We start from the raw sequence: 17,738 nt of genomic DNA, 5'->3' as shown, positions 1-17,738 counted from the left end.
AATGAAATAATGCAGATAAAAACACAATCTACACTCATTACAGGTGTTTAAGAAAAGATGCTTACCTTTCTCTTCCTTCTATAGCAAAATGAAAAGCATTGAGGGCCCATTAGCAAATACAACTGCATTCTCCTGCCCTCATAGGAAATACCGACAACTAAACAGACAATGTAATACACCATGCTTAGTGCTGTTATAGAGGACACACAGGTAATATGCACTACTCGAATGTTCTTGGCATCAAGGTCAAGTGGATTTCCTTTGTTTGTATCCCATCAGTTACTTAAAATCTTGCCACATTATAATTTGCTTCATATTTGGATCTTTATTTTCTTATACAAATTTTGTTTTTTCTAGAGTTTCTAATTATTTTTTTCTTGAGTAATGTAATTTTATCTTATTATTATATTTTTCCAATTTTTAAGTTGTTCTTATACAATTCAGGCTCTTTTGCTCTCTCAGACTCCCCCCCCCCTTTTTTTAAGTTTTTATTTATTTATTTGACAGAGAGAGAGAGGGAACACAAGCAGGGGGAACAGCAGAGGGTGAGGGAGAAGCAGGCTTCCCGCAGAGCAAGGAGCCCGATGCGGGGCTCGATCCCAGGACCCTGGGATCATGACCTGAGCCGAAGGCAGACGCTTAACTGACTGAGCCACCCAGGTGCCCCTCAGACTCCCCTTTTGAAGTCCTCTGCCCTCTTCTGTTTCTACCTTATTGACTGTCCAGGTCTGAGTTATCATCCTGAGGTCTTCCTTCCCTGCACTCCCTAGCTGGTTCTCACCGTGTACCAGAATTTTATCCTTCTATCATTTCCTCCCATGTTCTACTGGATTCAGCATCAAGAAACTTACTTCATAAACTTACTTAATCTTTGAAAGTTTGAACATGTCTTCATATTTGATTAATCATTTGTTTGGGTAGGCAGTTGTAGGTTTAATATTTTCATGTAGAAACTTGAAAGCAAGCTTCATTTTTCTTCTAGTTGCTAGTACAAACTAATAAGTTAGTCAAAATTGACACACCAATCCTCTGCTTTCTGTCCTACATCTCTTCTAAGACCTGTCTCTCTCATAACCACTGATTTTAAGATCAGAACCTCTTGGGGGGTGAAATGGACCATTAACACCCATTTCCTCTACCTCTTTTAACACATCAACATTATCCTGTCCATGTCATTCTTTTTTTTTTGAATTTTCTGTTTTCATTTATCATTTACATTACATCATTAGTTTTAGATGTAGTGTTCCATGATTCATTGTTTGTGCATAACACCCAGTGCTCCATGCAGAACGTGCCCTCCTCAATACCCACCACCAGGCCAACCCATCCTCCCACCCCCCTCCCTATCCTGTCCATGTCATTCTTAAATTTGTTGAAATATCTCATTCATTAGTGATGCTACCACCCATTCTCTTCACTTCTGAATTTTTATATTGATTTGTTTAACTTCTAAACTTTTATGTCAGTGGTATTTCAGGAGAGAGTGATTTGTGTTCAAAACCCCCCAAAATACAACTTGAAATTACTGTATAGACAGGTTGCCATCATTTAAATACACTGTAATTTATTTAACCAGTGCTTAAGTTTTGGACATATTTTCCAGATATTTTTCAATATGGTAGCTATGTGACCTCTTCATCTGGAAGGAAGGGGTAGGAGATAGACCTATGGGCACAGTATATGAAGGAATGTGTTGGTAAACACCTAGTCCTAACAAAGTAACTTTTGGAAGCTAAAAGTGTTTTAAAAAAATGTACAGAATAACACACAAAGAACCCTTATAGCCTATAAGTTAGAAAGCTGTGTGGGAAGGAGATAGGTATTAAAAGAGTATTGAGTATATTTTGAAATTTATGTAGATCCTTGCCTATGGAATTTGTCAACATCCTGATTAAACCCATAGAAGAACATTTTTAAAGTAGAATTTCTCCATTCAAGTGTGGGAACACTTTTAAAACTCCTCATAGTTAGTTACAAAATTCCTGCCAGGAGGACTGTACTGATTTATACTCCTACCAGTCACTGACCTCTTAAAAACAAACCAAAATAGCCACAAGATTTGCTAATTCTATAAACAAAATTGTACCTTATTATTTTCATATGTATTTCTTTGATTATTACTGATATTGAATATCACCCATATTATATTACTCAGATGCTCAAACCAACCCTCGGTAGGTTTGTCAACCTCATCTTAGAAATGTGTAGACTGAGGCTCAGGGACTTTAAGAATTCTCAAGATCACACAGCTTGCAAGTGTTTGAAAGCATATGTGAACATAGACGTGACGTTGCCAAAAAGTAATTTAAGAACATGTGACTTATCTGCTCATCTTTTTTTAATGGAAGATCACATTATTCATTCTTTCTGGACCTTAGATGTAAATAATTATGTCAAACATTTTGTACTTCTTGAGACAAATGTATTTTAAAAGGACTTTATTCCCTTTGTGCAAAACCTAGATTGGGAGGGATGTCCCTGGAACTTAGCTTTCTCTGGGATCTGGATATCACCTTTATTTGTCCCATTGCATATATATATATATATATTACAGAGACTATAAATTTTTGTTTCTTAATAAACTACATGACAAAACAATACTTTATTTTAAAAATGTATAAAAATTACAACTTGAAAATTCCCAGTACGGTACAGGCATATATACACTATACTTTGATCTTAAATTACACGAATGAACCCCAGCTTCAGAATCTTTCTGAACTCAACCATATGCAAAATACCTGGTTTCTGAAGGGGCTTAGGGAAAAGCATATACAATTTATTAAACTGTGATATGGCTTCTTTAATAACATACAATTATTTAGAGAAGCATAGGCTTTCCAAACATACAGTATTTTCTAAGTGCCTTTATGCTAACAAGTCTAAAAACCAAGAAATACCATTCTAGTTCGTTAATAATACCACTCCAGTAAATGGTAGTTAGTAATACCATTCTAAATTCTTTAAGACTTTTTTGTGGAGACACCTGGGTGGCTCTGTCGGTTAAGGGTCTACTTTCAGCTCAGGTCATGATCCCGGGGCCCTGGGATCCCAATCTCGCATCGGACTCCCTGCTCAGTGGGAATCCTGCTTCTCCCTCTGCCTGCCACTACCCCCTGCTTGTGCTCTTTCTCTCTCTTTGACAAATGGATAAATAAAATCTTTATAAAAAAATAAGACTTTTTTTTGCATAAAATGTTAAATACCTCTCATCCGGAAGTGGTAGCAGAGTCTTTGGGTTAGATCTGGAAGCTACTGTGAAAGCATAGTGTATAGTGGGAGTAACACAAGTTGAACTGCCCTTTAGTATGGCTGGACCTGAAGATTCCTTCCTATCATTACTGCATCGAGGCTCAAAGTCCAGGTTCTTAGTACTGATCCATGCTGCTAGGTGGATGGATCTTAGACATTATGCTATGTGAAAGAAGCTAGACACAAAAGGTCACATATTGTATGATTCCTTTTATAGGCAATATCCAGAATAGATCACTCCAGAGACAGAAAGTAGGTTCGTGGTTGTTGCCAAGAGTTCCAGGGGAGGGCTGAGTTGAGGGAAACTGCTTCAGGGATAGAGAGTCTGACTTTGAAGTGATGGAAATGTCTTGCAACTCTTAAATAGAGGTGGTCATTGCACGGCATTGAGGCTATATGAAATGCCACTGAATTGTTCACCTTTAAATGGTTCATTTTCTGTTATGTGAACTTCACCTTAACAAATTATTATTTTGTTTAAAAACCCAAGTTCTTGCACCCAACAAATTTGGGAACTGACTCTCACTTCCCACCTGGGTGATGTTGGGCAGGTTATTCTCATTCCCTAACCTGAACCCTCACTCTGACCCTTGTACCCTAAGCCTCCTTGACCTTCAGTGTCCATCTGGGATTGTTGTGACGGTTCTCGGACATGATGGCTCAGTAGCTAATGCACCTTAAGTTCTGACAAAATGGCAGCTGCCGTGCTGGGACCACCAGCAGTATATTCCCAGCAGCATTGGCCAGCCCAGATTCTCTGTGTAGTCAAGTGACTCTTTCCCAGCTGGGAGTCTCACTCCAGATCATTCAGTTAGGAAGAAGTCACATAACATTGATTCTCTCAGTGACATCCTTCTTTTGAAAGACACGTTTTAGATTAAAACTTGTTCATTAATGTCAAAATTGGAACCCACTCTGAGAGCAGTGAATAAGGATCACATGCCTAAAACATCAAATTATCAACCTTTTCATGAGAGTAGTGGGCCCTGCCTCCCAATGCGTGCTCCTTGACTGAAAAGAGATGGACCAGTGAGAAAGCAGTCTGCGCTAGGGCATTTAGAAGGAAGCGTGAGCTTCTATGCGCTTCTAAGAATGGAAAAAATGAATAAACAAACAAAAAGCAGAGATAGCCCCATAAATACAGAGAACAAACTGGTGGTTGCCAGAGGGAAGGGGGAGGATGAGCAAAATGGGTGAAGGGGAGTGGGTGGTATGGGCTTCCGGTTATGGAATGAACAAGTCAGGGGGATGAAAGGCACAACACAGGGAACACAGTCCGTGGTACCACACCGGTGTGTGTGGTGGCAGATGGCAGCTAGCACTTATGGGAAGCACGGCATAATGGGTAGACTGTGTTGTACGCCTGAAACTGATGTAACATTATGTGTCAACTCTACTTCAGTAAAAAATACAATTTAAAACAATAAAAAGAAGGGTGAGAAGAAAGAAGCAAAACTTTGACCATCAGTTGAAAGTTTCCATTTGTCCATCATGGATGGTGTGTGTCACACAAAAGTGTGGCTTGATGGTCTGGGGAGGTCTGTGTCCTCTCTATCATCAACAGTGGCTTACTTTTTATTCATGGAATTCTCCGAAGAGCTCGAAGCACATTTGCTGCTCTACTCACTGACGTTGTGTTACCCACATGCGCTTTGGTTTTGCGTGTCCTTCCTCTGTGCACTCCAAATCAGGAGCAGGCTGGAAAAATTTTTATGAGATAGAAATGCACTGTTTTGTAGTCTTCTTGTGACTATCTAATTTGTTTTCCCAAAGCCTAATCAAATGAGATGTGAAGAACAGCCAACAGAAATACCATTTATTGAGTGAGGCAGCAAAGGTAAAAATCTGCTAAAACAACATGCTCCGCGGCACCCAAACAGCTTCTCTGGGGAAAACTGGAGAAGGAAGAGCAGGCTGTTAAGGTTATAGAGAGTGCAAGATGGTTGCAATGGACATGGATGGGAGTCCCGGTGCTATTAGTTATTAGTCATGTGACCTTGAGCAAAACTTGAGCTTTTGGGGCTTTCGTGTCCTTACCGTGAAGAATGAGGATCATAAAATCCATTTCCAACAGTTGTTGAAAGTCCTGCTTGAGTTACCCTGTGCACAGTGGCTCAGTGCTCTGCGAACAGCTGAATGAATATCCCCTCCCCCTTGCACTGCACATGCAAACCCAGGTCTCCCTGATGACGAAACTCGCACATATCACCTCTTTTCCCACCAAAAGTCTTCAGCAGGGTCTAGCAGAGCTTTTTTTTAGTTGATCTGTAGTCTGTTGAATTAAACCTTATAGTTTATATAGGAGACACTGAATAAAAAACATCCAGATTACCTTCACCTGGGTCAGATTCCAGCACAGAGAGACACTATGTACCTGTGGTCCTTGTTCTTTTGGATCCAGAGAGTCGACTCAGCTGAGTGACTGAGCCCCAAGAGTCTTGGTGACAGGATTGGCCACTTCCGCATGGGCTGGCACACGCCAGACACATACATATCCCCCCAACCCCCCCGCTCCCCCGCATGGGCAGGTCAGATGACCACGGCACAGTTGGATGAAACCGAGTCAAGAAAACCTCACATAAAAATACATTTCTTTCCAAAATGCGCCACCATTTTGTAACTGGCAGTGATAGTCTTGGCATTCATTGAAAACACCCCAGGCTGCTTGGGTAATGAATTTCCTAGGGTTAGTCATTAACAGGCTTCCTGCTTTCCTCCTCTTTTGACAGGCCCAGCTGTGAGATACAGTAAGTTCAAGATGTCAGAGGCCAGGCCACCCCCCCTGCTCGGGCAGCACACAATGCACATCCTGAGGGAGGTCCTCGGATACAATGACAAGGCCATTGGGGAGCTGTTCAGCGCTGGAGTGGTGACCCAACACGAAGCCGAATGATCAAAAATGCTCTTTCTCAACACCACAACCTGAATGTACTTTGTTAGCAAAGGCAATCTTCTTTCTGGACCCTTTTCCCCAGTTCTGGTGCCTGCCTCTGCAAAGAAAAGTTAGAGTAATTCCAGATTTCCTGCCTGGCGCCTCCAGAATGGCTCTGGTATCAATGCATCTAGTGCTTTCTAAATGTGCCCCACCTTCTACTCCTTACCATTCTCCCCCCACTCCAGATAATAGATTAATTGTGGATTGGTGGGATTTTTTTTTTTGGTAAAGATTTTTTTTTTTTCCTGGAAAAATACATTCCTCATTCTAATTACATTAATAGCCTAAACGTTTGCCCCTCCAGCCCACGCAGGTCTGAAAAAGAGCAGATCTCTTGCCATTCTCTACTTGCACATAAAGTCTTCATTTAAACCTTTGTTAGGAAGTCAAAGCAATAAGCAGAATGACAGTTTCAGTGATTGATTTTAAACAGAATAACTTAATTTTGAGCTCATGAGTCCTTTGTTAATCTGTAATTTAAACCATGGACTTTGCTGATGTCCGTTAGGAAAACTGAGCTTCATTCTCCCCATGGGGGTAAATATTTGCTTTATGTTGTATTTCTCTGATTATTTCATGATATGTGGCAGAAAATCAATTTCCATTGCTGCATTTTGGGGTGTATGGATCTATCTGCATTAGGGGGTGGAAAGTGGCTTTTTTAATCAGCACCTTATTTTGAGCCAAGTACAAATGCAATAGGTTTTTAAATGAGTGTCAAATGACCATCTAGGTATTGAATAATGTTTAAATAATAGGAGAATGAAAGGAGAACATTCTTTTGTAATCTGAGCACTCACTGTAGAAGAATATATAATGCCTTAATATTAAATATTGGCATTTAAGTATTAAAGTATTTGTCAGAGAGCTTAAAGTATAGAAAACATTTTCTGTCCAGAAGATGGCAACTGATTTGACTCTATGTTCCAGGATAAACTGTTGCTCAGGCTACCAGTCCCCCAAGCCCAGGTATAGACCTGCGCATCACATGACCTCATGATCAGTCTCCCGACATGATCTGAAGTCATGACCTTAAGGCAAACATTTTGCCATCATTTTATGACATACCATGTGGCAATTGAAAGTTAAGTTAGAGGTGTTCATCTTTCAAACTGTGAGTTAGAGCTGGTTTTACTTTTATGCTCTTTTTGATTGAGATGATTTGAGCTATTTATCCATGCTGTAAGCCCCAATATATTTCTAGAATCAAGGATTGCAAATAAATAGGAAATGTGTCTTCTCACAAAGCCTCATGGGACTTTTTTAGAAGAATGCCTACCAATTCTTTTTTTTTTTTTAATTTTATTTATTTATTTGACAGAGAGAGACACAGCGAGAGAGGGAACACAAGCAAGGGAAGTGGGAGAGGGAGAAGCAGGCTTCCCGCTGAGCAGGGAGCCTGATGTGAGGCTCGATCCCAGGACCCTGGGATCATGACCTGAGCCGAAGGCAGACGCTTAACGACTGAGCCACCCAGGCGCCCCGAATGCCTACCAATTCTTGGAAGAGCTATTGTCCTCCCTGCTTTGCTCTTTGTGGATGTTTTATTCTGAGGCACTCCTGCTGTGATTCTGTTAGTTAGACTTTCATCCTACAAGGGTAATGCCTTCTGCAGTGCTCTCCCCCCAAAGGCTAGCTCACAGATATACATTTGGAGACATTCGCTTCAGGCCAGGTATCTAAATGAAATGCCTCCATGTCTATACAGTCAGTAATGAAAATGGCAAAAGTTGAGATGACAGAGAATTGGCAAAAGCACATGATCTTGAAAACCAGATTCATCATTTCTCCTATGGGTCCAAGTAGATATCTTGAAATGCAAATTACTTGATTAGTGAAGAAGAGTTACCGCAGGAGACTGTCTCCAGTGTAATTGTGTATCCAGATTTCCACCTACACGATTCAGAATGATCCGAGAGAACTTTGAAACTGTTCATCACCCGACAGAAAGCATTTACTCTCCTGACTTAGTGAGAGAAATCATTTAGAATATGTTTCAAGTTCAGATCGATAATTAGTCCTGAAAGAAACATTGTGCTGGCTAAAATTGCTAGCAATATGTCCAGATCAAGTTATGCTTATAAACAAATGTGCTGTTTTAATTATCAGGGCCTATTTTCTTACACATTCCCAAAGCTGAGCATACTACTAAGAGACCATATGCTCAAGTTCAGTATGTGTCAAGGCCCGCCTTCTGGCCGGTTTGTGTCTGAGGTTGACTTATAAATTCTTCGAAACTTAGTGGGTTAATCATTATGGAATCGAGGGTGTGTCCACAAGCAACTGGTCTTCCCTCTCTTGATTTTTTTCCTTAAACTTTTTGCTGTCATGATTTTCTGGTTAATCAAGCATGATATTTTCTAGCATGTGCTCTAATATTCCAAATGTTTCCCTAGAAGAAGAGAAATGAGCATTGATCAAGTGTGTGTGACTAGTCCAATTACTTGGATTAGTATTTTGTCTTTGGTCCATCTACTAGGAGTTGGAAGTACAATCTTGATTTTAAAAACCACATTTCATATGAAGTCATTAGACTACCTTACCCACATAGCCCCATACTGGGGGCCTTTTGCATGAAGACTTTGTGACCCCTGCTTTTAGCCTTTTTCAGGGAAATTCACCCCACTCCTATGTTACCTAAATTTGATATTTCACCACTGACTCTTTCATCCCATGACATTAGCATGTTGTCTGCTTGAAAAGTTTTGTAGATGTGAGTTTTGTTCGTCATTCTCCCACATGGCTCAATGCTGCCTTCATCCATAGGACTCTGAGAAAGAATGCCAATCCCAAGATGAACAGACTGTCCAGATCTGCCTCTCCTCTGACTGCTCACTGTGGATTCTCAACTGGCAAAGGAGATGAGTGTGAAAAAAGGCACATGACTCAGCCTCCATGCCCTGACCCTGGACTGTTCATATTCAAGCTTGTTCCCAAGATTATGAAATTCTTCTTACATTTGCCTCTATTTATGGGAGACTATCTGCTATAGTGAGCCCTTATAATTGATGAGATTCTTAAGATGCAGTGTGCCTTAAAAAAAATCGTTGTTCACCTTGAACACTGTAGTATCAACAATCCTTAGGAGGCCGGAATATCTAGCTCACTTCTTTTCCTTCTTGATTTTGAGGTACTAGGACTGGTATATTCATCATTTGATAAGGAAGATGAAAAAGTTAAAAAAAAGATACATACTTCCATTCCAAACAGCAGTTAAGAAAAACAAACAAACAAACAAACAAAAAACACATCTCAGAAGCTATCATATTGGTGTGTAGAGGTTTTCTCAGATATCAGGACAAAATTGTATTTCTTACAATTCTAGTATAGCAATACCAGGGTTGAATGTTTTAAAAATTGCTACTTTCCTAAGATACTTAAATAGTTTCTCTATATAGACATACCAAGCTCTCTTCTGAGCACAAATGGCCCTGAACTTTTAAACCAGGCTGGCTATATGCAGGACACGTTTATGTGGCGGGATTAGTGGGCTATAAGCAACTCCAACAGACATGTTTCTCCCAACACCCCAAAACAAGTCTTCCAGCATCACCCTAGAAGTACTATAGACAAATGAATGCAAATACTTTGAACTCATATATTTATTCCACACACTTGGGGGGCGGTGGGAAGTGCAGAAGAAGGTGAGTTTTGAAAAAAAAAAAATGAGAGTTGGAATATGTCAATTTGATTATCAGAAAGGAAAAGAGAAAGCATGCTCTTCTCTGTGGCGCCTGGGTGGCTCAGTCATTAAGCGTCTGCCTTCAGCTCAGGTCATGATCCCAGGGTCCTGGGATCGAGCCCTGCATTGGGCTCCCTGCTCAGCGGGAAGCCTGCTTCTCCCTCTCCCACTTCCTCTGCTTGTGTTCCTTCTCACGTGTCTCTCTCTCTCAAATAAATAAATAAAATCTTAAAAAAAAAAAAAAGAAAGAAAGCATGCCCAGGTCAGACAGACCCAAGGGCACATTTGTTCTAGAGACTCTGGTGAACCTATGAGCCCAGCCTTACATGTAGATGCCAGGAGGGAAGGGCAAGCTCTAGAAGGAGCTCAAACACTACCTGGGAAATAGATTTCATCCACCTCAAAATTTTTCTTGAAAAATAGCTTTTTTCCCCCTATTCCTTAAGGCTTTCACATTAAAGGGCCTACCCAATCGCCTGTCTCTTTGCAACACTCTTAATGAGAGGCTGTGGTAAGCAGAATAATGGCCCACCAAAGATGCCTATGTCCCAATTCCTAGAACCTGTGAGTATGTCACTGTCCTTGGCAAGAGGGAATAAAGGTTGCTAATCAGCCGACCGTGAAATGGGGAGCTTATCCTAGATTATCCTGGTGGGCTCTGGGTAATCACAGGGGTCCCTCAAATGTGGAAAAGAGTCAATGTCAGAGAGATGTGATGTAAGAAAGGCTTAAAAACCATTGCTGGATTTGAAATGGAAATGGATGAAGGAATGTAGGCATATTCTAGAAGATGAAAAGGGGCAAGAAAAGGGATTTCCCTTCAAGCTTTCAGAAGGATCGCAGCCCTACTGGGTCCTTAGCCCAGTGAGACCGACTTTTGACTCATTTTGGACGTCCAATCTCCAGAACCACAGGGCAATACATTCGTATTGTTTGAAGCTGCTAAACGTGTGATATTTTGTTCTAGCCTCAGGAGGAAATGAATACAGAGGCTGTTCTGCCTCTGGTTGGATGTCTGAAGTGACAGAAAAACTACTACTTTGCAAAGTGATCAACTGACACCTTGTAACTCCATTTTTTCCTACCTTCCACCTTTCCTACCTTTCTTTTTTCTCATTCTTTGAAGCTCCTATCCTTCCTTTCTTTCCCACTGGTAATAATATCCTTTCTCCCTCTGTCTGCACAGAGTTCTAGATCCCTGTTACACAAACCTATATCCCCAAACCTGCAACTGACCTTCAGAAAAATAAAACTAGCTCAGTAATTTGGAAGGTAACTTGTGGTAATTCTGGCCATGGCTTTACCTCCACTAGCAATCCTGAATTAATCTCTGGATGGGGTGGTCCTCAAATAACTGGCTGCCCTTTTTTTTCCCCCCTGAAACTCAGGAAAGGAAATGAAGGAGTGATCCAAATGCTACTCTGGGCTGTGGCAGAGCCCTCTGGCTTACTACCTCTCTGTCCCATGTCCTCAGTCTTTAGGAAAAGCAAAAACAAATAAAATATAATACAGAGCACAGTTTGGACTTTGTGACAGTCAGGGTCCTACTGTTGTAGTTACTGAGCCTTCAGCGGAGGAAGGAGAGGGAGGGCATGATGGTCAGTGATTCTGCTCCAGCAACTAGGCTTTGGCCTTTGTTTCTTGCTCTTTTGTAGAAACAGTGGGCTTACTCAGTCCTCAGGTGGTGATGAGTAGTTTGTACCTTGCCATTTGAGTCCAGAGGAAGTGGTGCCTTCTTCTCTACCTTGGTTTTGCCATCTGTTAAATAGGAAGAGTGGATCCTTACAGCCATCTTTGCTTTCTTCTTTCAACAGGATGAAAAACACTTTGACCTATCTCTCTTCCAACTCCCCCCTCCCCTCCCCCCCGCCCTTTCTTTTTCTTTGCAAATTAACCACAGGACAGTCTCTTCTACTCAAGTTGGTTTCTTTGGCTTCTGACCACACAGATGGGAACAACAATGTTTTCCTGCTCCTCATCCCATTACCAGCACCCTTTCCTCTTGCCCAGAACTGCACACGTGCTTACCCTGAAGCAAGCCACTCAGCTTCTGAATACACAACTGAGTTGCTGAAAGAAAGTAACGTGAAACTGCCAGAGGAAAATATCTTTCTTTCCACCTCTTTACCTCATTGTGACCCCCAAGGAAAAACTCAGATTTCCATAGCCTCTCTTGGTATGAGACATGGCAACATGTGTAACACACATTCACCCTGAGGGTCTTGGATTTATGTTTTTAGATTTTTATGAAGAACTTCCTGGCTGTTCTTGACAGGAGCTTTGAAATATACTATTAATGAACATTATTGTGTTCTTCTTTTGGAGAGGGTCAAGGAAATTGTAGCATCCGTTTTGGGGGGACTGTTAAAGAATCGCTATTTCTGGGGGTAGAAAAAGGAAGTATATTTCCCCAGCTAGGATTGCTCATATATACAGCCAAACATGCTTGCAGTGGTATTGGCACAGACTAGGGGACAGGACAGAAGTGCAATGACACACAGGTCACCTCTGGAAACAGTGCCCAGTGATTAGAATCTTCTCAGCCCGATTTGCTGAACTGTGCAATGGGAAAGGTCTGAGATAGGATCAAACTAGTGTCCCTATTCTTAAAAACATGACAGATTTGGAAATATCCAATCACTGAAGCTTCCACTTCTGGGCCCATGTTTCCCATCGTCTGAGTCTCAAACATGGTGTCTGGTTCTCCAGCTTTACTTTCTGGGAGAACTTAAGTGAAGGGATGTGGGCTCAGTGTGCAAGCAGAGGCGGTGCTCAATTAGCTGAACTCACTGACAAAATCATGGAGGGATGATGGGAATGGAAACACAATGTTTTGTACAGCTACTCTCATATGACCCTGGTGACATAAGGTGAGATGAGTATGGTGGGTATCTGCGTAGTGCACTTCTGGGGGAAGATTTATTAACTCAGCAGCATGAGCACTCAGATCTAGAATAGGTCCAGTTGGGGGAGGAAGAAGACTCTGCCACTAGTCAGCTTTATCTTTAATTTCCTATACAAAATGGAATCAGATTTACTCTATTCATCCCTATAAAATAAGAACTCTTATTATATTCTTTTTTCTCTCTTAGGATACATACCAGCTATAGTTTAGCAATGCTGGCAGATCTGTTCATGAGTTCTGTGACTGGGGTTAAATTTGAAGCTAGTGACATCTAGTAAGCATGGCATATAAAGCACTCTTCTAGGTAGACTTAAATGTATTAACTCACTTAACAAACATGCCTGGGAGGGCCTGACAGATGCTCCTAAAGAGCATATCCTCTAGTCCACCGTATTCATTGGGACTAAGTGATACCTGCTGTTATTACCATGATGCTACCCTCAGGTCACATCCCTAAAGCTCATAGGCCCAGGACTTTTGGAATCTTCAAAGGGGTGAAGGACAAACAGGTCAGGAGCAAAAAGACCATAGTCCAAATCTTTTAAACCTTTGGAAATGATCTAAAACTAACAAGGTTCCCAAGAGGATCAGCTGAGCTCAAACACTGTCAGCAAAACCCTGATGAAAGTCTTCTCAGGTTGCTACTTCAGGGAGATACTACAGTTTCTCATGTGTTAAAAGTCCTAAGAAGATATACTTCTACAAAATAGGACCTTAAGATGTTTTCCCCACCCCAGCAGATTTTTCTTTGTGTAAATTTACAGATACAAGCTGTCATTTCTAGTTCTTTTTAAAGGTTAAGTGTAGTCATAAAGTTGGTTGATTAAGTAGGTCAAAGCAGCTCTCCCAAAGACAACCGCTGAGAACAACGAGAGAAGGTAGAGCTCTTGGATTTAACCACTTAGAGGAACATCACTTGTGCTGGACAATAGCCAGCACACTGTTGAAACCTAAAGAGACATTCCAGTGTAAATAAGCCTTGGCTTATCTGAGATGATTGGAAAATGAGTGACACCCATTTCCAGTTCCATTTCACATTCTCCTGGGACAAATGAAAGAAGTATGAGAGATGTCTAGGATGATATCGATGACTCTGGCGGGAGTTAAACATTATATTAATAGGAAAATATTCATTTGTGTAAAAGCCTACTCATTCAGCAAATCCAGTGAAAAATGTATTCCTCCAAATAAGAAGATACAGCAGTGAACCATAAAGATACTTCTTTTGGTTTGGAGCATTTTCAAAGTATTAGAGCAGAGAGAAGAGGGAAGTACTTCTCGGTGTTTTTCTCTTGACCTGTGAATGAAGCTTCTTCTGATCTCTGCAGTTGGAAGTGATCCCTGCATCTTGTTTGCCATCTTAGTCCTCTGTATTTACCTGACCACAGCAGTTATCACATCTGAGTTATAATTACTGGTCACCAATTGCTCTCTCTCATTGAACTATAATATCCTTGTGGGTACCTTCATCACCATTGTATTTCCAAGGATTATCATGATGCTTACTCTGTAGGAGCTCCACAGTAAATATCTGTTGGAGAGACATTCTCTCACCCACCAGATTACATGTTCTCTGAGAAAGGAACTGGTAATATTCATTATTTTCATTACTCATGGTGCCTGTAATAGGTGATCTGCAAAAATGGTCATCTTCAATTCCTCCTTCCCTACATGCACATATCTCTGTTCCTCTCAAGAGATGCACTTTATTTCCCTTTTCCTGGAATCTGGGCTGGCCTGGTACTTGACTTTTTTTTTTTTGGTTAAACTTTTTATTTTAAATAATTTTAGATTTACAAAAACTTCCAAAAATAGTACATTGAGTTCCCACATACTGTTTACCCAGTTCCTGCTAATGCTAACATTTTATATAACCAGTGTACAATATCTAAGGCAGAAAATTAGCATTGATACGGTACTATTAATTAATCTACAAATGTTCAAATTTTGCCAGCTGTCTTACTTGGGCAGGGAAAATTCTAAAAGAGTCCCTAAGATTTGTAGTCTCTGTTGTACACACTCTCTCCCAGTTATTCATTTAAGCACTAATCTAAGTGCTACTATGGGAAGGTTTTGCAGCTATAATTGAGGTCCAAAAATCAGCTGACCTTGAGATAAGAAGATTATCTGGGTGGGCCTGACCTAATCACACAAGTCCTTTTGAATCTAGGTCTAGAGGTCAAAGGCATTAGACCAAAGATTTGAAGACATGAGAGAACTTTCCAAAAGGGTATATTTTCCAAAAGTGACTCGCTTTGACCAATAAAATGAGGTGGAAGTGATACTATGTGAATTCTAGGTGAAGACTTGAAAAGGTGTAGCATCTTCATCTTTTGCTCTTGGAAGTCAATGACCACGAATGAAGTCTTACCATTATCCCCTGAGGAAGCCAATGGCCATTATCCTTTGAAGGGGGGGCAGGGCACTTGGAAGTGTACAAAGACACCGGACACATGAGTGAAGCTTCTGTGGGCCTCCTGTCCACCTCAGCAACCACATGAATACAACTAAGTGACCCCAGCCAGTGCCACATGGAGCAGAACTGCCCAGGTGAACCTTACCCCAATTTCTGACCCACGTAAATTGACGTTTAAGCCACTCTTTTGAGGTGTTTTTGTGTATAGCAATACATAAGTAAATGTCTAACTCAGAGAAGGATCTCAATAAGTATTTGATAAAAAGAGCTTGATGAATAGTTTTCATGGAATCTTGGCTAGTTGAAATAGGAGGTAATATGTTATGGTTTATTATTTATTTTGTCTATTGAAAGAGGGCAACTGAAAATCTGCTTTTGTTGAAAGTTCTTCTAAACTGAATCAGCTTACTATTGTCACTTGAGGAATGGAGTAGTTTGAATTATTTTAATTATGTGGTACCTCAGGGTCATCATTCTGACAAGATCATTCTGACACCATCTTCAGGTGAAACTGAGGACACTTATGTCAGAAATTGTCATGTTTCTGATCTGGGAAGAAGTTAAACTTAGGAAAGTTTTAAGTTATTGAGGGGTTTCCATGGGAGGCAGCTTCTAGGATGACCCCCAATGGGCCTCACCCCTGCTTCAGAACTTTGTGCTGTCCCTTCTCACATTGTACCAAGGCTGATCTGTGGAAACAATAGCATATAGAAGAGGTGAAAAGGAAGCTTCTGTTCTCTTTCCCTCTCTCCTTTTCTCTTTTTGTCTTTCTCTCCCATCCTTCGCTCTGGGGGAAGCCAACTGCCATGGAATGAGCAGCTCTATGCAGAGGCCCACAGGACAAGGTACTGAAGCCTCTGGCCAACAGCCAGTGAAGAGCTGAGGTCTGCCAATAACCACATGAGTAAGTCTGGAAGCAAATTCTCCAGTCTCAGTATAGCCTGGAGATGTCTGTAGTCCCAGGCAACAACTTATTGACATCACAGAGCCATGCAGCAAAGCTACTCCCAGATTCCTGCCCCTCAGAAACTGTGTGAAATAATAGGTAGTTGTTGTTTTAGCTTTATTTTTAATAGATTAAGTTAGCTTCAATTTGGGGCAATTTGTTACACAGCATTAGATAACATATAGTTCTCCATTGGATTATGACAAAAAGTTATTTTTAATATAAGACTTTCAGTTTTGACCTGCAATGTTGTATTTTTTGTCAGTTATATCCACTCTTTGCTAAGTGTGATGCACTTAGTTTTTTTGGGGGGGGGATTATGAACAATAATGTTGCCTCCGAGGTGGAAATTACAGCCGTAATGGTAGAGTTGGTGGAGTGGGGGAGTGGAATACAAATACTGATGAGAAACCTCTGACAATACTGATGAGAAACCCCCTCAGAATAACTTCATAACCACAGTGTGTTCTAGACCCAGTGGTTCTAAAGGAGAGGGAGCAATTTATCTCCCATGGGATATTTGACAGTCTGTAGAGACTTTTTGGTTCTCATAACTGGAGCAGCAGGGGGGACAGTGTGCTCCTGGCATCTACTAAGTAGAGGCCAGAGATGCTGAGAAACATGAGCAATACACAGGATAGCCCCACAACAAAGAATTATTCAGCCTAAAATATCAACAGTGCCGCTATGAGAAATGCTGTTCTAAAGGAAGCTGGTCCTTGAAACAGAAGAGCAGGTGCCTAATTGTCACCTCTATGTTGTTTTTTTTACATTACGTAAGTTTAAGGGAGAAGGGAGGTGGGCTTCTTGAGGCATAATATAATCCCCAGATGAAGCCTACAGTTTTTTCTATGGAAATGTGAAATCTCTTTTGACTTCTTGTGATAAGTGTGTTTTCAAAGGGGACGGAGCAAAACATTCTAGTTAATGGTGGGAACTCAGTTGTTTTTCATAGCGACGGTTACATTAAAGGCATAAATCAAATTGTCGGAACAATTTTAGTCCTTAATATAATCAGAGAACTATAACATGCCCAACTGACAGTGGCCAGATCACATTCCCCTTCTGGGCTGTAGTTTACTCTGTAGGGTTAGGGACTTTGATGAGGTAATTACTGAGATCCTTGTTTTAAATTCTTCCATTCTATAGTTCTTTCATTTAGGGTCATTCTATGGATGTACATAGTATAGACAAACTGATGGGCAGGTTTGAACAATACTATTCAAAGGGGAAAGACAATTTAAATGAGGAATTAGGAGTACGCCTTTTGGGTATCTAGTAATCTAAAATGATAGGGAAGTAGAGTGTTTACAAAGTTAACAAATAGGAAGGGAGAATACCCACACAATCCTTGGCACATCTTCTTATCTCTTTGACATAAGCACTCTGCAAATGTCTGCTCTGGAGAAGAGTTGAGGGTCTCAGATCAGGGCTAGTGGATCAGATCGCAGTTGTAGCCTCAGCAGAACCCAGCTGAGCCCTTGATCAGCACATGCCCAGCAATTCCCCCCACATCTCTGAAAGCCTTTAGGTCTGGATGCAATAGGGTCTTCCCTATCACATGGAACTTTTGAGGGGGATCTGAGGACATTAGAAGAATAA

General features: G+C 40.9%; 1 protein-coding gene across 1 annotated transcript in view; it reads left to right on the top strand.

The window, feature by feature from the left end:
- Positions 1-7,430, top strand: part of SUGCT (succinyl-CoA:glutarate-CoA transferase) — a 780,750-nt gene extending 773,320 nt beyond the window's left edge. The window contains exon 14 of the mRNA XM_035026545.1: positions 5,982-7,430. Within this exon, the coding sequence (XP_034882436.1) occupies positions 5,982-6,145 (164 nt within the window). The 3' untranslated portion in view covers positions 6,146-7,430. The remainder of the gene's footprint in view (positions 1-5,981) is intronic.
- Positions 7,431-17,738: the final 10,308 nt, after the last annotated feature.

Source organism: Mirounga leonina, unplaced genomic scaffold, assembly GCF_011800145.1.
Source record: "Mirounga leonina isolate KUSES-001 unplaced genomic scaffold, KU_Mleo_1.0 Mir_199, whole genome shotgun sequence".
Taxonomy (NCBI): Eukaryota; Metazoa; Chordata; class Mammalia; order Carnivora; family Phocidae; genus Mirounga; species Mirounga leonina.
Note: the sequence above shows the minus strand (reverse complement) of the source record. Positions and strands in the feature narration are given on the sequence as shown.